Below are 20631 nucleotides of genomic sequence, written 5' to 3' on the forward strand. Positions count from 1 at the left end.
GCAAGGCATGCTGGTCGTCAGCCGCCGCCCCGCCCACGCCACAATATATATATATATATACATGATGTTCTTGGCACTAGAAAAACCAGCAGTGGAAATTAAGATCTTATCAGCTATTTAGGAGACATAAGCTGTCTGTCTCTGCCAGTGAGAAGCACAAGCAACACTGTGTTGTGCCTTTCCAAGACTTTTTGAGCTATCTTGGCTAGCATCTTTAGGTGCAGATGCCGTTGGATGTATGCGTCTTCCCAACAGTTCATTCAGTGTACCATCATACAGCTTTGGCAGCTTAATTGTTCCCACTGAGGCCCAATATGAACGTCCCAGGGAGTTGCTTGAATTTCTGCCAGACTGCTGGTTTATGTGACTTACCATTTCAAGTAAAAATAACTTGAGAGCTTGATAGACCACACACAACTTCAGAAGTATTCACTATTGATAGGGCACTGGGTGTTCCCTTACGCCTGTGGCTACCATTCTCAAGATGTGGTGTGGCCTGCTTTGATGTAAGTGAGCTCTTTTATGAGTGCCTAGTGAGACTAAGCACTGTGATGTGTGAGACAAGGTGAACATGTGTGGAATGACTAGCTCCTTGATGGAGAGACATAGGAGCCAGTTGTTCAATTGTCCATATTTTGGTGCCATGTTATTGGTGCCAGGGTATTAGAAGAGATCAGGCTACTTGCATATAGTAGCAATAGGAGTAGCAATAGAAAGAGACCAAATGGTAGAAATTTCATCTGGAAAACCTGTCACCTTTAAGGCAATGTTCTTATGCAATGGGTAAAATGGGTGAATGTTAGAAACTGGCAGAAAAGTTCTCCAGGCTCTTACAGCCATCCTAATTTTGCGAAGGTCCGATGCATTACACACTTATTTCACACACAATTTAGAATGACCAGTTAGCCTAATCTGAATGTCTTTGAACGATGGGAAGAAACCGGAGAACCCAGGAGAAATCCACCAAGCATGGGGAGAACATGCAAACTTCATTCACACAGATTTAGAGGTGGGACACCGTTCTTTTCAAATGTTTACAAGTAACAGCACAACAGTGATCCAGCTACAACTAAACCTTTGGCATAATAGTTCCAGGAAGTTTTTGTCAACAATGCAAAACACACATTTTGGAATATTTTTAAAGGAGATCCATTATATAAAATTAAGTTTTTTTTGTCATTTTTACACATTCAGATGAACTTTCAGTTTGTGTACACACATACAATGTAAGAGAAAAATACCTCAGTGCTTTTTTATTTTTTATTTCTTGTACTGGCCAGGGTTTAATCATGCAGAGATTCCCCCCTATTGTAACCTTATACTTTAAGAAGATACCTTCTCGTGGCTTGATGTCAGAGGGGTGTAGCTCATTTACATAGACACTGAAATTGGAGGAGGGGTGAAACAGAAGTTTTGGGGTATGACAATAAAGCATTATCTGAGGGCTATTTCAGCTGAGGATTAACAGACGCACTTTTGGGAAGCTCTGAGATCTGTATTAACCTGTTAAAGAACCAACTATGGTGTAATTAATTGAAAAGAATGAGACCTTGATCGATAAAACATCACCTTTAATGTTAGGCATTAATAATGAATTCCACATCACAGTAATTAGTGAGTGAGAAAAACAAACAAACAAAAAACACATGTATTTACATCTAAAGTTCACATCACATTTCGTTCATGCCGACACAATATATACAAAAAAAAAAAAAAAAATAAAAGAAAAAAAATAAGAAAAAATTGAGAATACTCATATTCATAAAACATAACATGTTCTTCAGCTTTTAATGCAAAATACACAAAATAACTGATTAGGACATCGAAAGAGTCACTGAATTCCCATTTGCGTTTTAGTTTTAAAAACACATTTACATCAGAAAGTACAAGGCAGACAATTAATCCCAGTCTATACATGATTTGCCCTTCATCACTTTGTATAAATACAGAAGTATTATATACATAAAGACAAGATACTGGGACGTATGAATTGAAATGCTTTTTAAATTGTAAGTACTGAGCTTTCTACAGTTTTATATACAAAGACAACCCGAAAAGTCTTTCTCTTTGTTTTCCCTTAACTTGGGACATCATTTTCAAGATATTGCCATTTCTTAAACTATAAAAACAACAGCCATCTCCCTTGATTCTAGAAATACATTTTAAGAGGCTCAGAAGTCTTATTAGTGATCTGTATATTGTGTAACTTCATTGGACACATGAAATGAATAACAATTTAATTTGCTTGTCAATGGAAAATGGGAAAAAAAATGTTGTCCTGACCCCATGTAAAACAAAGCCTGTTAAACATTTAATACTCCAGATGGGGAAATTAAGCTTATGTACATGCATTTGATTTATCATAATGTTGTGTTTCAGCTTCATTGTAATGTAGGAAAAAATATGCAAAACATGTACGCCTGCACACTCATAGCTAATATGTGTTGGTATATGTACAGAGATATTTTGCTGTAAGTTTGATATATGCATTTTTGGGCTATTTCAGGATACAGTCTCATCACATCAAAGGAACTTTGCATAAGATTGGGAACATTTTAAACAAGATTAAAAATATATATTATTTAACAAACAACAACAAAAATAATAATAACAATACTACTGATAATATTTATAATAGCAATAGCAATAACAATAATAATAATAATAATAATAATAATAATAATAATATGGGGGAGTGGTGGATATAAGTTTATGGTTCGTTTCCTTTATTTCAGCTGCTTGTCTCTAGTTTGGATTGGATTTGTTTTACATTTTGGTTATTTATTTATTGATTGATTGATTGATTGATGTATTTATTTATTAAAGAAGAAATATGGATTTTTTAATTTTATTTTATTTTCCGCTGAACATCCCAACATAGCACTACTTCATCAGAGCTTTAGAGGGCCACTTTTTATCGGTTCTTAAAAAGTAGCTCGATTGTACATCTCCCCTTTATCCAAAATAAAAGATTCAGTCATCATTTACACACATGTACAAAGAAAATACATAATACATGAAAACACAAGTTTTTTTCAAGTATAGCAAGGGTTAAATAGATTTTATACTGAATATCATGTGCATTCTCTAGTATATAAGCCTGCGATGTGCAAAACGTCAATAAAAAAAATACTTTCCAAATCCAAAATAGATCCTCTAGAGAAGGAGACATGCAACAACACTTAATGTATCTGGCTGTCCATGCTGTGATGTACAGATCAAACTGAAACCAAACGCAAATCTAACATCTAATTTGGAATATTCAGCAAATGGCTTGACATGTCTTGTACCACCCCTTATTTTCATATTAATTTAAATTAAATAAATTGGATCAAATAAATGGGAACAAATGTTTTACTGTGACAGGCTAAAAACTGTGTAAAGAAACAATTAAAAAATATTTGTTTATGTAACAACCTCAGCAGCAACCTTATTTTCCCTCTCGTCTAGTCCAACCAATCAGCATTCAGCACCACCATCACCTGTCATTATCTGCATGCATTAAGATGCCTAAACACTCCTTTGAAACTGGTCAGGTACAGGACCTGGTCTAAAAATGCAAGCCATCATAGTCTCACAAAGTCACAAACTATTTCTCAAGATATCATTAACAATTCAAGAAAGTCTGACTCATTGGAAGCAAAATATATAGAAATGAGTGGTGGCTCAGGACCTTTGCATATTTATCATAAAATTGTAATTTAGAAATTTGTATTTTGCAATCTATTTTGCAAATAATAATAAAAAAAAGTTTGATCCTACACATTTTTGTGACGTTTAATTTTTTATGTTTTAATAATTAATTGCACACCAAATTCTAGGCTTATGTGTTAAAAATATTTAGAAAATGTAGACACAATTTCATTTAATTATTTCTTTAGCAGATTTTTTTTCTTTCAGCAGTTCAATGTATGTGTCAGTGCCAGAGACCAGAATGTTGCGAGCACACATCCATGGATTGTCAGAAACTCAATTTTGAGGTCCTTAAGCAAATCTGTATCCCTAAACTGTTTAGCCATTTGCTTTACTTTTCCCAGCACTATTTGCAGTTTGCACAAATGTCTGGATGAACTGAAATAAATTATATAATTGTAATATCAGTGAATTGTGTGACTGTTTTTTTTTTATTTTTTAGAAATGTTACACGAATCAAGATGCCATTGATTTCACAAATTTGCCATTGATAAGCAGCTTGTAGTACTGCAAAAAAAGAAAAAAAAACAAGGATATGAAAAATTGTAAATAGGGAAATTTTTGGATTTGTCACAAAATTAACCATAACAACTTTTCATGCCACATCCTTATGAGGAAAAAAAAACTATGCAAACCAGCAGTGGAGAAATGCACTCCCCGCATTTTCAGAGAAATTTCTTTTTCTAAAGTCACTGATGTAGAAGATCACTCCTATCATTTATCTCTCTGTTGTGTCTCCTCTATAATGAAGAAAACATGCACGCTTGAACAAAAAGTCTAGTGAAATTATCTTGAACCTTCTAGTTTCACACATCATCATGTACCCACCAGGAAGCGATTGCACATCCTTCAGCAGCTAAAAGGGTACAAATCACCCTCACTTGCATAATAACAGTGTAGATTATTTAAATGTTCACCCCCATCACCCTGGCTTAATATTCATAATAGATCGTTTTGTATTTCTTATTTTTACTATACAGGTTTTTTTTATTAGATAAAGTTAGGGAAGGTTTACAATTGCTATCCAAAAATATAGTCATCTTTACTGAAACTTAATGGAAAAGAAATGAAATAATAAAGCGGAACGTGCTGCAAGCAAAAGCACCTCCTCCGTAAAGACATCTGTGAAATGGCTTTCGTATTCATCTAAGTGGATAATTGAGCCGCGAGTCGTTGGCTGATTTGCTTTTGCAGTGTGATAATAAAGTGTGTGTGCGTGTGTGCGCGCACGTGTATGTGTAATGAAGCTTTGTCATGTACATAAGCCTCTTAATGCCATGTCAGTGTGCCAACTCCTGAAAGAATTGGCAGGGAGTGTCCTATTTCAGAACTGAATTCCTTAACTAAAATAGAAAGTGCACTGTATTAGTACGGGAGAAAAAGAGTTATGTAACTGTTACGGAAAAATAAATGAGAATTCAGGAAAAAAGAAGTCAGAGGTTTTACTTTGCAGGCTTATGACGTTTGTTCGTAATTACAACAACACAAAACAGGGTATCTTATCCGAATGACTGAGCAAAATGAAGTTGCCTATTTTAAATAAATGTTGCTTACTTCAAAAGGTTTTTGGTACTCCAGAACTAAGTGCTAAAGTGCGTTTTTTTCCAGAATAGTAAAAAAAGACTTAAAGAGGTGAATTTCCCCCTTTAAGATTAGTAGTTTTTGCACAACCTTTATCCCTCAAATAAAAAAGAAAGAAAATCACTTTTAACCACTTACAGTACATAACTGATATGTTAAACATGAAGTACTCTCCTTTCTAAGTGGTTAATAGGTGTGTCAGACTGTGGGACGGCCCTATAAAAAACGTACAGTTTTAAATATTTGTTCCATGTGACTAACTGTCGCTAAGGTCTAGAAGAACATTTAGAAAGAACATTTGCCATGCTTTTATACTCTACTGTAGATTTTCAGTTGTGTCTCAAACCGTGGGAGCTCAGTGCGTAAGCTTCTACTCAAGAATCCAGAAGCTTGTGAGTTCAAATCCCAAGTCTGAAAGGTAACAAGTTCAAATCCGAACGCTTCCTGATCATACGAACTTCAACCTCAAGCCAGGCTCTCCAGCTCTATGCTCGGATTGCATTCTAAGTCACTTTGGGTAATATCGCCTGACAAAGGAGTAAATGTAAAACCCAATTTCTTTACAGTTCTCTAAGAAAAATCTTAAGCTAAAAAAAGAAAAAAAAAAGATTACAGTAGTGGTGGTGGTAGAAATGTAGCAAGAACTCATCGAGTAAAAGTCAAAGCTGGTTTATGCTTCCTTCAGAACGTACTTCTGAAACTAAGAGCGGGGAAAAAAAGTTGGAAGTTACCCTTGAACTGGAGGTTCAAGCTATTAAGTTACAAAGCTGTTTAAGATGAAGTGTTGCAGTGTTTGTTCTCTGGGTTTAATTTAGTATTATTGGGTTCACTTTCTAAAACAGAAGCTCCGACAATAGTTTTGTTTATAACCTAAATTATACAACGGTTACTTTCCACCAAGTAATGTGATTCACCAATGGGTGTCAATTGAGTGACAACAGAGTGTGACATCACGGTCGGTTGTAGCATAAGTGAAATTAGGTTGGTACTGTGCGCAGTACTGGAAAGAGGGGAGAGCAGCTGCTTGCCAAAACCCACATTCAAAACCAGTCACGGAAGCACTTTTATTGAGAAAACACATCTGATGAACTCTCCTTAGTAATTGCTTCTATGGCAAAAAATAAAAGCAATAAAAAAAGCCTTTGAACTATCCGTGTTGATTTGTTCATGGCTAATACCAGCTACTGTCCAATGATATGGTGTGTGGAACAAAGAATTCACCCTAGTGAACTAGCTTTCCATTTAAAGCTACTTGGGATTCAACTTGTGAATCCGGAAGTTAATGGAGCAGATATTCCGTGAAGTAGGAGGAAACATTCATTGTATATAACATTTATAGACAGGTTCTTCGGGGTCAAAACTTTCTCATTTCAGTAAATGTTCCGCCACTGGGGAGGTTTTTAAGTTAATGGAGTTTTGTAGGTTTAAATAGTGTCGAAATAGTATTTGTTTAGAAACGAACATTTTATGAGGATATACCATAACTAACTATAAATGGATATTAAAAAAATAATAACAGTGCAGTTATTGGAAAATCATTTCTTTCTTTCTGGATTATTTGACATAGATATTATGTCTAATATTTATTTAAAAAAATCTTCAGATCTGTAAAATAATTTAGCCTTAAATTCTTAGTGTAATGTAATCAATACCTGTTATGTTTCTTGTCAGTCACTTGGAGGCACTTCTAAAGTGTTTAAAGTAGTTGTAGCCTAAAGTAAAATAGATTCGCCTGAAACTGCTGCTGCAGTGTGACTCTAAATGAGATTGTCCACTTCTCACATAAGGTCGCATTAAAAACGGTTATATCCTTATACATTTACTGCAAGTCTTCGCTGCTCTGAAGCTACCCTGAAATTAATTAAGAACCTGCAACGATTTTGAAAACCAAGAACATTCCAGGCCTTTCAAAAGTTAATTTTAAAGCTGTTACCCTGAAGCACTTCTGATGAAGCATAAACCAGACAATGTTAAAAAGTTAATTTGAGGGATTTACTCAGTTCTTGCATCAGGACCAAAGAGGCTCCTATGATTATTTGTAAAAAGTCTTGATGGAGGCAAAATGAGCCAGATCACATTCTCTCATTCTATAATTTGCAATTCTCCAAACCACTCAATGTGCCTGCTCTGTTATAGGTCCCGCTTTCACTCCTCACTGACTCCATGCTCCCATGCAACTTTAGCCTGGTCTTCCTTGTTGGTGAGAAGTGGTTGAGAGATCTTGCGTGGCATTGGTCTTGGCACAGGTCTCAAGTCCTCCTCTGGGATGCAGCCTTCTCTCAGGTATGGTTTAGGGGGAAGTGCTGGAGCTGGCTCATGATGATGAAGGTGGTAATGGCTTATGTGCCCAGCATGGATATGGTGGTGCCCGTCTGGAGGCAGCACTGGCATGACGCCCACAGGTGCCGAGTGGCTGCGGCAGGGGGCTGGCTTCAGGCTGTCCAGGACATCAGGCTCAGAGATGCTGTAGCGGACGGTGCTTGGCATCTCTGCCTCGTCTGTGTCCGTGGTCCATGTCTGGCAACTGGGCGTAGAGTCCAGTGCAGGAGGATCTGATGAGGATGGGCAGAAGTTGCTCTCGCTTAAGGACGAGACGCCACTACTGGCACTTCCTGACAGCGTGGAGTTACTGCCATCAAGAGCCGACTGAGGACTTGTGGGTGAGGCAGGTATGGGGTGAAGAGGTGACTGGAGTCAAGGGGGAAGAGAAATGGTATTAGTATGAACACAAGCCTTGAACAAAACTCCATCCTGTATTATTATGCAAATTAATACATCAAACCAATGATGCATGTAGAATTATCTTGCAAATCCAGCAAATGAAGGACATGAACTTGACATGAATCTTGGACAATTGATCTTGGAATTGGTCCTCTCCCCCAGATAATTAATTATAGTGTGATTAAAAAAAAAAAAAAAACACCCTTAGCCTTTACAAACATTTTAATATCCTGAATTACCTGTAGCCAAAATGTAAAACAGTTTTCTCTAATGCAGCTTGCAAATGTCATGCCCTATGCCTGTTCTAATTAAATGGCAAAGACCTCTGGATTTACATCTCCCTCTTTTTAACCTGTCTGATTGAGGTCTCATTAAACCCATATAAACTGATTGCACCACTAATGAGACAAGATCCTTGTGAATCAGTGCAGACGCGGTAGCAATAACAAGCTGTCCGATGTTAAACAAAAGAAGACCTTAAAGAGGTCTAACCACTGAACACACAATCTTCCATGCATTTTTACGAATCTAGACAGGATTCAGGGGCATTTGACATGGACAGGGTGTAAGGGTAGTTGTTTAAATGAAAGATGTTTAAAATCATCAGTCGCATGCATAATCAGGACTATAAAGGGCAGAAATTTAATAAAATATACCTTCCTTAAGGATCGTGCGGGGAGAGCTGGGGGGAATTCACCAATCTGCTGCTGGAAAGCATCAAAGTGCATTGAAAAGTGGCCTAAAGGGATGAACAGCACAGCAGAGAAAATAGGTTGGAAAAAATGCATGCACTCAATACATGAAAAGTACAAAAGAATCTCTCAGATTTAAAGACTATTTAACATTCAGGATAAGCATGGAAGGGAAACAGTGTCACATATGCAGTGTTGGGTGTAACGCGTTACAAAGTAACTTGGATTACTTTTTTGATGTAACGAGTAATCTAATGCGTTATTTCCACCATGTAAGTACTCAGTTATTTAGTTACTTTTTCAAAAATGTAACCCGTTTATCCAACTTTATGCAATCCGTGAGCCAGACAGCAGTCATTTTGTGTGTGTGTGTGTGTGTGAGTGTGAAAGTCGTACTACAAGCTCCGCCCCCTCTGTTATTCCTGCTGTTATACCTCTATCTCACGTAGGCAGTTTGACTATGCGAGGACTGACGAGCAAAAAGATGGAAACCTAATCACAGCTCCAAAACTCGCGGTAAATCATGATGAACCTTACTTATGGCCACCGTGCAAAACTGCGTAGGTGAAATAGGGATATTAGTGGTTAACAAATTATAAGACAAACTTCGCTGAGTGATGATGGTAGAATAATTGTAAAGGTCTTGACTAAAACAACATGCATGAAGAATCACAAAGGAGTTTTCATTTTCTGCAATGGAAAAGTACTCAAACTAGTTACTTCTATTAGAACGTAACACTGTAATGTAACTGATTACTTTTTAAAGACAGTAATTTTGTAATGTAATTAGTTACTTTAAAAAGTAACGTCCCCCAACACTGCACATATGTGGTGGGAAAGCTGCAAGGATGAATGCTTGAAGACTTCTTAAGCAAGATGGCTAAAACCATGATGCATGATGTGGCTGGTTTAATAAAAGCACTTGCAAATATACAGTATGTAAGCTGATTTTCTAACAGTACAAAAAAATTAGCATGTTTCTGGCATTTCTACTAAACGCTGGAAAACACACGGCAGTGCCAAGGCAAGTTAATTTATTTCGCATCAGCAATGATATGTACTGCACCTGAAAGTCACATCGGGAACCTTTATAACACAACACACACTCATGACTTCATTGCATTATGTTAAGCTCATATAATTTTTCAACCAATTTTCTGGAAAAATGTCTTACCAGGGGGAAAGTTGCGAGGGGGCACCGGTGGAGCCATCACACTCCCTACGTGGGCGGAGAGGAAAGGCAGCGCATCTCTTGTGCCACTGTCCAGGCTCCAACTGCTAGGAGCAGTCAACACTAAAGAAGAAGCGAGTATAACTCCAAGTGTTCTGGGAATATTTTGTGATATTGTTTGGTTTGTTGTTTGTTTGTTTGTTCCTGCAGACAAGGGTCACTGAGAAAGACTGCTACCTTTTTCAGCCACAGACAGATTGGGGTCACTGCATGGCTTGCACGGACCGATCACCTGATGAAGCAAGGCCCGCTGCAGGTTGGTAGGCTGAAAAAAAATAAAATTAGATACACATACTTATATATACTATATATATATATATATATATATATATATATATATATATATATATATATATATAAAATGATGCATATTTTTGAAATGAGATCATAAACTCATAACTTATACACGATTTGTCACTATACATTCAGCTATTTTAGCTTATTTCCTTTCTCAAACACCGCATTGTGTGTATTTATTTAAAGCACATCCTATAATTTATTGAACTGTAAATTATTGTTTAGTACTGATGATGTGTGCAGCCCGGTTGATTTGACCATGCAAATGTGGGAATAGAACTGCCAGTTGACTTTTGTTGTGGGGGTATTTTATATCAGGAAAGACATACTTCCAATTTACTAAGAATAGTTATATATTTTGTGTTTATATTATTTTTTTATTATTAATGTCCTGTCCTGTAATTATTTCTGCAACTATAGTCACTGTGTCTTTTTCATTCACTCCGAAGGCTCACTAGGTAGACGGCCTCCTCTTTCGGCGGAGAATGAGCTTAATAATGCCTGGGCTAGCGCCACTCGATAGCAGCGAGGCAGGGGGCTCAGCTTAAGGTCCAGAGTTGAGACTTCAAGGTCCAAAGCCTGAGATCGAAAGTCCGAAATGTGAAAACGGCATGCAAGAAGGGCGATGCCCCAAGGATTTCATAGGTAAGTGGACTGAATGGTGCCATTTGAAAGATGCACAGGAGAAAGTGGCCAAAGGCCTGATTGAGTGGCCAAAGAACAGAAAGAACTAAAAGAGCCACTGTGTTAAGGTTCAGTTGACCTGAACCCTATAGGGCATCTCTGGACTGACCTGAATATTGCTGTGCACTTATGCTGCTCATTCATTCTGGTTCAGAACAATAGAAGAATTTTCAAAAGAAAAGGTGTGCCAAGCTTGGTAGAAACATTCACAAACATAAAAACTTAAGGCTAAGGCTGCTAAAAGTGCTTTATCCAAGTATTAAATGATGGTTCTGAAAACTTACGTAAACTGGATATTTTAGTATGTATTGTATAATAAATTAACATAACACTACAAACTCCTGTTTTTACTTGCTCATTGTAGAATATAGTGTGTAAAATGGTGAGAAAAAAATGATATGAATCCATTTTGATAAACTCAGCCATGTAGTCCTGCATGTGCCAGTTTCTCATGTTTTTTTTTATTGTGTACTTACCTGTCCATTCTCACCGAGGTTGGGGTACAGGGCGCTGCTGGGACGATCTCGATGTGCTGGAAGTAGCATCAGCATCTCGCGGTTGTGCCTATATCGATCAGGCAGTGATGGAGATCCAACTACACAGAGAGAGTGACATTCTTCACCACTTATGCGATTCTCTAAAGTGTGTAGTTTAAATTTAAAATTTTAAAGCGTGTAGCTGTGCTTGGAGTAGGTTGTGATCCTTATCAGGTTTCATTAACAATTTTGCAATACATGCAAAGATTTAAGATAATTTCCTGCATACTTTCTTTCTTGCTGGTGTCCATCTCACCTCGGATGCCGCCGGGGCCTGAGTTAATCATCTGAGGAGGAGCGGAGTGAGTGGAGCTCAGGCTGGATGTCGAGGGACTGGGCTGGAGATTGAACAGGTTATTATTTAAAATCGAAAACTCGTAGTCTTTAAACACTTTCTGTTTCAATTTAAAGCCAATGAGGACTAACTTGCATGCGGTAGAGCTCTTCAGGATGCTCCATCAGCACCCCGTCACTGAGGATGAGGAGGTTTCCGGTCTCACTGGAGGAGAGGGAAGACGAGGAGTGACGCACGGTGCGAGACAAAGATGGGCTGCAGAGAGCGAGATGGAGTGGAATGTTGGAACAAAGCAGTGATGGAGTACCAGTGTTTGGAAATGGCAGCAGAAAAACCAAAGGCGAAGAACAGTACGGAGGTTAGGCATTGTTAAAATAGAGCAAAGAAATGCCGAGGGATATAAATGAAAGAGAAAAAAAGCAGAGAGAAGAAAAGAGAATGAGTAATAAGTAGAGATGTAGATCGATGTCAGTGAGAGTGTATGAGTCATGAGGAACACATCGGGATGGAGTGCGCATGAGAAAATTATGGTCTGGCTGCCTTCCCTGTTTAAAGCTCAAATGACTGAACCTGAAGCTTTTGTACATAAGGTATATTGTTCATGCCTGATAATGATTTATTTGTAGAGCTGGGACTCAACAATTCCTTTTTTGAACACAGGATTAAGTCGAACGGATTACAATACCCTTTGCCTTCTGCCATCCTTATTTTCATGGAAAGCTTTGTCACAAAACTGATCGCTGTTGATCTAAAAAAAATTGGTCAACTGAACATTCAACAGTGCGCAAACTGTCCTATGTTTGCGAGAGCTTCAGGGGTGCATCATGTGCAGGGGTGCATCATGTGCATCATGTGGATAGCTACATCTCACAGCCAATGAGTGTGCACTGACAGGCGGGGCTATTCACAGATTAACAGAACAGCAATTTTACTCATTTAAAACAATTATGAGTCAAAGAATTATTCGTTTTTTATAATAGTATATAATATAATATAATAATTATTATTAATAATAATGAATCAGAAATACTGTGCTGCATTTCTTTACTCATTTAACCTGGGTATTATACAAGCCATACCAAAACATAGTGTATTACAGACAAAAACAGATGTTCTGGTTAATAGTTGTAGCTGGACCTGGTTCATTACCAACATAAAAATCTTTAGTAGTATGCAAATGTTTTTTTTTTTTTCACTGAATTACAATTTAACCCACAGCAACAATGTCTTATAGTTAATTATGCAGTATAGCTACGGTAGTGCAGCCAAGAAGGCAGCCAATCTACAGATGTCTTGTGATTTCCCCACACATTTTACATGTCACATTATCCAACAGGGTTTTGGATAGCTACATTTTACAGTTACACTTACATGCACACAAGGCTGATTAAATCAGATTGAAACGAGATACAAACTTCCTAATCATATCACAGCATCATCAAAAGCAGAGCGAACTGATTGAATTAATGATCAATTATTTTCCCTCAAATTATAGCATGTACAGATATCAGTCATGTGAAAAGACGATGAGAATGAGCTCTGGTGATGGGAGAGAGACTGATGCTATATCATGGTACTGAGAAATCCTATTATTAATCCCATTACACATTCACAATTCTTTAAAATGTCCATATAATTTTGCATGTACAAAAAGATAATACCCCTCCTCCTGCATGCTGTTAAGCTATGCTATTCCCTAGAGGGACTGACTTACTGAAACTGTACATTTGGAGAAGAAGGGAAACAAAAAGTCTGAGGTATGTAAAGATTCATTACGTATTGTGTATTTCAGCTGGATCTTCAACAGACACACTTTAGGGGAACTTTGTTAACTTCACACACACACTCACTCTCACCCAACCACAAACCCATGATCCTGGACATACAAGGCTACAGTGTTAACATTACACCACCATGCCATCTGCTTTGCATTTAACTCTAATAAATCGTATTTATTATAAACTTACTTATTTGAATTATGTTATATATTTTAAAAGAAAATCCTAAAACATGGGACCTTTTAAAGGTCGGTGAGGTTTGATTCTTTCAGACTGGAACCTTTAATGTACCATGGGGCATGTTTTTTGTATCTTAGTGATGACCAAAATCATTAAAGGTTTGTTACTGAGGTCAAGGGTTAGCTTCAGGTGTAGGAATAGCATTATTGAGATGCATTAACATTATATTAGTTGCAGGTCTTTACTTGTGTCTTGTAGAGGTGTGTATGTGTTCACCTGTGTCTGTGCATGAATTTGATGCTGTCTGGGCTCATAGGATTATGGGATGGAAGAATAGCTCGTGGGTTGCTGGGTCCAGAGCAGGCAGCACTTAGTCTGTCCAGGCCAGGGAGACCCTACAGAATACACACAAACACACTGTGCTTACTAGACACACTAGGGTACTGTACACAGCCATAGTCATGTTCTCAGGGGTAGCAACAAACATTATTAAAGTTCTCACATGGCACAGACTGCTCCTCATCATCTGGAACTGATCGATCAGCTTCTTGTGCAAGGGACGCATTTCCGGGTGTACCAGTTTCTCATGGACAGCCAGACCTACACCCAGGATGTGGACCTAAAACATGATACAACATATTCATAACCATATCAAAAAGATGTTGGCTGATTATCTTCGAAAATGATGACTTTGTTTAAAGATCCTTCTGTTTACCTGGTCTTGCATGAGGTCCTTGAGCTGAGTGATTTTTTCGGTGTCCTCTGGGTGAGTCGAGATGTATTCTTTATCAAAGAATGCCTAAAAAGTAGCCGCACGAGTTTAGACTTACAACTTATATACAATAATTATTTTTTAAATGATACAATGTTTTGTATTACCCAATGCTTATCTGGGTAAATAGAGAATTTATATTTGCCACTTTTTGACGTTTACATGGGAGCTACAAAACTAGTCTAGCTAAAACGTTAATAAGAAAATTATAGCTACCAGCTTAGCAACCTCTAATGCAACATGTTTTGTAATTAATAAGTAATAAAAAGTAAATGCCTAATTTTGTAACATATACATTATAGCAGAGTGAAAATCTTTTCTTTTTTTTTATCCCAGCATCTTAGGAAGCTGGGGTCAGAGCACAGGTTAAGCCATGTTGCTGCACCCATGAAGCAGACAGAGTTCAGCACTTTGCTCAAGGGCCCAATAGTGGCAGCTTGGTCAAACTGGGGACTGAACTGCCAACCGTCTGATCAGTAACCAGAGCCTTAACCCGCTGAGCTACCCCTGCCCCATGAAAATTTTGGCCTAAACTTCTCCTTCAACTAGGTAATTCATAAGTACTGCACCTTTATTTAGGTCATTATTTAATTACATAACATTTAGAAATATTTTACATAAAACAAACTGGTCCTTCATGGCCTTTTAAAGGTCCCATATTTTACAATTTTTTTTTTTTTTTTTTAAAAAAAAAAGCTAACACTGCTTTTAGAAAAGTATATACTTGTTCATGTTCCAGCTGAAATTCCCCTCAGATAATGCATTAAACTCCCTTTATTTCTGTTAAAATGGCATTTTAGTGTCAATGTAGAGAGCTGGTGGAGGGATCTTCTTACGTGAGGTCACAACTGGGAAATAATCTAATTGGCCTGTTTAATCCTCGACTAATACAAAAAAATACAAAAGGACAAAAAGCAGTGACTGATTCGAAGGTCTAATATGTATAAAAAGTACATTTTACATAACAGGACCCTTTTAAAGCCTGATGCATGAAATATTATGAAAGCAGCTAAATTGCTGCATACTTTAGTGCAGTACATTGTATATAAAATATATCTTCAAATCAATGATCACCAGCAATGAGGTCTACATTCCCAGCATTTTGCTTAATCATGAACTTTAATTAAACACAGCCAAAGCTTGATTGTAGACAATCTGTCCTTGAAAGTTAATCACAAAGCTTAAAGATGAGACAAAACAAAAACAGCAAGCCCGAACAGAGCAAGTTTTGCTGGATTTCTTACCTCCTGATAGCGAGCAATGCCTCCGTTAACAGCTGCATCGATCACCCCATTCAGACACATGCTAAGCAGGTTAATGTTGCCGTGCAGCTGCTTGTGCTGGTACTGGCTGATTAAAGTGCGCAGTTCCTGGTTCTTATTCTCTACCACGGAGATGGCGTTCTCCAGCGGACTCACTTCAATCTAGTGGGGAAATGCAAGATTTACACAACATCATTGTTATGCTTTATACTGTTTCTTTCTATAACTGAAACAATTTTACTTTAACTTGCTAATAACTTTTTTTTCCCTGTGCAATTATTTATTTAACAATAATAAGGGCAAAAAAAACAAAAAATATGTGTGGACAATACTAAGTACCCACATTATTCAATAGCAATAACTTGAATGAAATGTTTTCTTTATGACCTTATCAGTCCCTCATGTCGTGTTGGACAATTCTTGTTTATAACATTGCTTCAGTTAATTAAGTTTTAAAGCATTTGCTTACAGTACACAGCTCTGTTAAGGTCCAAACACAGTATTTCAATTTGGTTGACATCTGATATTTGACAGCGCCATTTCGAAATCTTACTTTTTTATTTTTGCATTCTGATGTAGATGTTACTGGTGTGCTTCGGATGATTGTCCTGTTGCATGAGTGAATTTCAACCAAGTTTTAGCTGTTAAACAGATGGCCTCACATTTGCCTCTTGAATACTCTGGTATACAGAATCGACTCAATGAGCACTAGGTGCCCATGTCTTGTGGCTGCAAAACAAGTCCAAATCATCATGCCTCCACTGCTATGCTTGACAGTGGGTATAAGGTGTTTCTGCTGAAATGCTGTTTGGTTTCCCCCAAAATTAAGACCAAACAACTCCACATTAGTCTCATCTTTTCATAGACCATTGGTCCAGAAGCCTTGTGCTTTGTTCAGTCTTCTTCTAATTGTGCTGTCATGGACTTTAATATTTAACATTATCAGTGAGGTGAGCATTGCATAATCATAGTTTATGATACCTCTGAAGCAATAGGAGGCTACTTAATATTACCCACATGTTTTTTTTTATTTTTTTCCTTTATTTTTGTATTCCTCGTCTGAAGTATTTGCCTAATTCTAAGACCCACCGATGATTTTTATTATGCTTTGAAACAAAACACATGGAATTTAAAGAGGGGGTACTAGTTTTTGAACATGACTGTACATAGTACTTCTGTACCTATGTAATCTGTAAAAATATTTATGTTATCTTACAATGTGACCTGTTTTTTTCCAGTTTAATCTACCTTGCCATTGCTGAAATTTATTATATATACACAATTATACACAATTTATATTACAAATGCCCATGATCAGAGATCATTTAAACACTTGGTGAGGTTGCGTTGTAAAAAAAAAAATCAATAGCAATCAAATATGTGTAATACTAAAAGCAATGGCAATTCCACACACATTGTGATGAGATATCATAGGATTGGAACTAAGCTACTGTGTGACATTTTTTTGGCCAAGCACAGTAATAAAATAGATCTTTATCTTACCTATTAATACCAATTATAATACCAGTATTAGTTCTTCAGGAATGCTTTTTAATTTAATTTAATTTAATTTAATTTAATTTAATTTAATTTAATTTAATTTAATTTAATTTAATTTAATTTAATTTAATTTAATTTTTTGGTTTATTCAATTAATCTGACTCACAATTCAATAAGCTTTCCATCAAGAGTCTGAGAATTCCTTTACAAAAGGCAATAGCATAAAAGTGAGGAACCACTGACCAGTTCCCGCTTTTCCACCTCAAACCAGCGAGATATGCCTGGCAGGGGGTGTGTAAGGATAAGTGTAGTCCTCTCGATCCACAGACTCTGCAAAGACGACACAAAAACACTGATTTAGCCTTTTGCATCCCAGCGGCAGGCAGATGATTCTTCTGTTCTTATCAGCATGCGAAAAAAATATAAATAAGCAACTACACATGGCGTGATCAGGCAAATCCAAAATGATAGTCACGAGAGGAAAGCAGAGGTACAAGGAGTAAGGAGTAGGACTAAAAACAGAAGAATTACTAAGTAACTTTCAAACCAGCAAGTTGACAAGGAAACTAGAAATTATGAACCTGAGAAAGAAACACAAAACATATACAGTAATCGCATTATCAGTATTTTCAAGGTTTTTTTCTTATACTCAACTACTGACATTAGCTGCATGAAAGAATTACATTAATTTTGTCAATTTTAACGGAGGAAGAGTGCTTTTTGTGCTATTTACTTATTTTGTACAAACAATACTTTAACCAAAGGTTGGTTATAAGTATAATTAAGTATATTAAATACTAGTTATTTTAGCATTGTAATGAATAAAAAAAGGTTCACTCTTAAGGTGCGGTGGATCTTTGTTAGAGCATACAATATAATAATAAAGAGAATTTAATTAAATGGGTACAAGAACCTCAAAAACAATGGTGCCTGTAATAATCGAGTAATCCAAGTCACACATCAACTTGGATCCAAAGTGTTAACAAATTAATTTAGTTTTTATTTAGTTTTATGCCGTTTTATATTTGTTCAGTCACGGACATATTTTTATACGTGGATAATAAAACTATATATTTCTTGGATATATATGTTTTTAATACTGTTTGTTTTATATATATATATATATATATATATATATATATATATATATATATATATATATTTTTATTAATGCAGTATGCATTTTTTTTTTTTTTAACTGCTGTTTCTGCAAGCAAGTTTCCATAATGGATCTAGTCTGATCCTAGATTATCTTTTTTTAATTTAACACAACCCAAAATATTATGCTTACTTAATTTTATCAGCACACGCTTTTTGTCACGGTTTACACTTTTATTTTTCAATTTTGTGTTATTCAGGGTTGTTCTCACGTTTCCTGTTTACTTTAGATTTTGTACTGAATTCAGGTGTTTGCCATCTATGTTTAATAGTGTCACTGTATAAGCTCCTTATGTTTAAGGTTTACTGGCCTTGATTTTAAATGTTACAGGCCAATGTTATTAATAAATGTGTAGTGCTTTCACTTCAAGAAGCTGGGTCTCTGGTTTTGGTTGTTGCCTGGAATTCTTCTAAATGTTAAATGCTAATGATAACATCATTAGGTTATGATGATCATACGTATAGTACTTTGTTTTGTCACATATACTGCACTGTACAAAAGTCTTGAGTCACCCCTCACTTCCCCAGTGGAAAAAAAAAACACTTTAGTCTATTACAAATATATTGAAATCCTCAATACTACATTGCAAATATACTAACAAAAAGTTGTACCATCAGTTAATATATAAAAAGTATAACATCATGGTTTACCAAATTTTGGAATTAAACTTTAAATATACTTCAAAATAATTGTATTATAGTACACTTTTCAAAAATATATTATTGGAAAATATATTTTAAGTTAAAGGTAAGTCTAATTTCCAAAGTATACTTATTTAAACTTGTTTTTCAATGTATTTTTCGGTATATTTAAAAAAAATATATATGCTCGAAATAATCATTGTACAAATGTCCAGAAAGTATACATTAAAAGACATTTTTTAATATACAGTACAGTAGTCTTAGTATATTATCAGTTAAATTTAAATGTACTTATTAATATGTACTGATATTTAGTGCACTACTCTCTCGTGCGTGCACACTTTTAGACTCGTTTTTGCACGGTGAAGCTCTCTCTCTCCCACGCGCGCTCTCAAACTCCATTTTGTGCGCTGAAAATCATTTTTGCCCGTTCAAGATGATTTATATTTATTTAAGTTACCCTCTCACTCATCTATGCGCTCACTGTCACAAAGCGACACTTGCAAAAACTGCAGCAGCGTTATCACTTTGCAACTATTCCAGCCAACCAGAGACTAGAATCGGCGCCACAACAGCCAATCAGAAATTGGAGGCGGGCAGATTCGAAACTGTCTGATTGGCTCCCCAGGCCTCCGCTTCTAGTTTGAATTAACGGCTGGAAGCTGCATTGTTGCGTGCGTTCGTTGGTATCGTTATTATTTTATTTTCATCGGCACAAGGTAAATTTCATGTTTTTTGTTAGGTAATTTTTAATTAAGTACATACTTTAAGCTATAGAATGTATTGTCTAATGTGTTGTTGCTAAACCTTATGTACTTTGCTTGTGGTATAATGGCTCCGTAGCTCTCGGCCTGTTTTCAGTCTCTGTGAAACAGCTAGAATTAACACACCGCGTCATTACATATATATCCACAAATACTTTGACAACATACACTTATCAATTTATCATAAATAATAAAGCTTCATATCCATATATGAGGGGTGATTACATTCTTTTAGCGATAATTTTACGGAAGTGAGTTCTGAACTAAATCGCTGCTCCTGCTCTATCTAAATCACTGTCACACTAAACAAACATCCGAGAAGCTTCAAATAGAATAAATGAACTAAAAAACGTTATAAAATTAAGTAGAGCTTTAGTTTTTGTTATAGTACGAAGCCCCTAGATGGAAAAAAGAGAAGAAAAAACGGCAGAAAAAAGTCAAAGGTTTTGGTGTTATAGCGCAAAAGATTTGGGTTATATTGCAAAAGTTTTGGGTTATGCAAAATATGACTCTTCTGACGTTTTTTTTTCTCTTCTTTTGTCCCCTTAGAGACTTTGTAATAGGTTTTCTCAGTTGAATATTTTAAAAAATATATTGCTGATTATCAACGCAGGAATGAATGGCGCATTGTCGATGTGCAAGTTGATCTCGTAGCTAAACTATTTGCTTGGGATAGCAGCAGCTTCCCATTCAAAACAATAGGCGGTCAAATGACAGGTGAACCGCGTTAAAAGTAGGTGACACTGGCGCGGCGCTTCTAGTGTTAAGTGTACTAAGTATACTTAAAGTTGTTCCACTTTAGCACATAAAAGTATACTTAATACACTTAATTGTGCTTTTGTACA

General features: G+C 36.4%; 1 protein-coding gene across 1 annotated transcript in view; it reads right to left on the reverse strand.

Moving 5' to 3' along the window:
• Nucleotides 1-6902: 6902 nt before the first annotated feature.
• dock3 (dedicator of cytokinesis 3) overlaps nt 6903-20631 on the reverse strand; it is a 271714-nt gene continuing 257985 nt past the window's right edge. Inside the window, exons 43-53 of the mRNA XM_053483930.1 lie at nt 17466-17552; nt 15705-15884; nt 14404-14487; nt 14191-14307; nt 13965-14083; nt 11858-11985; nt 11692-11826; nt 11376-11494; nt 10096-10183; nt 8652-8734; nt 6903-7962 (exon numbers count right to left, since the gene is read on the reverse strand). Of these exons, the coding sequence (XP_053339905.1) occupies nt 7420-7962; nt 8652-8734; nt 10096-10183; nt 11376-11494; nt 11692-11826; nt 11858-11985; nt 13965-14083; nt 14191-14307; nt 14404-14487; nt 15705-15884; nt 17466-17552 (1683 nt within the window). The 3' untranslated portion in view covers nt 6903-7419. The remainder of the gene's footprint in view (nt 7963-8651; nt 8735-10095; nt 10184-11375; nt 11495-11691; nt 11827-11857; nt 11986-13964; nt 14084-14190; nt 14308-14403; nt 14488-15704; nt 15885-17465; nt 17553-20631) is intronic.

This window comes from Clarias gariepinus, chromosome 23 (genome assembly GCF_024256425.1).
Source record: "Clarias gariepinus isolate MV-2021 ecotype Netherlands chromosome 23, CGAR_prim_01v2, whole genome shotgun sequence".
Lineage (NCBI taxonomy): Eukaryota > Metazoa > Chordata > Actinopteri > Siluriformes > Clariidae > Clarias > Clarias gariepinus.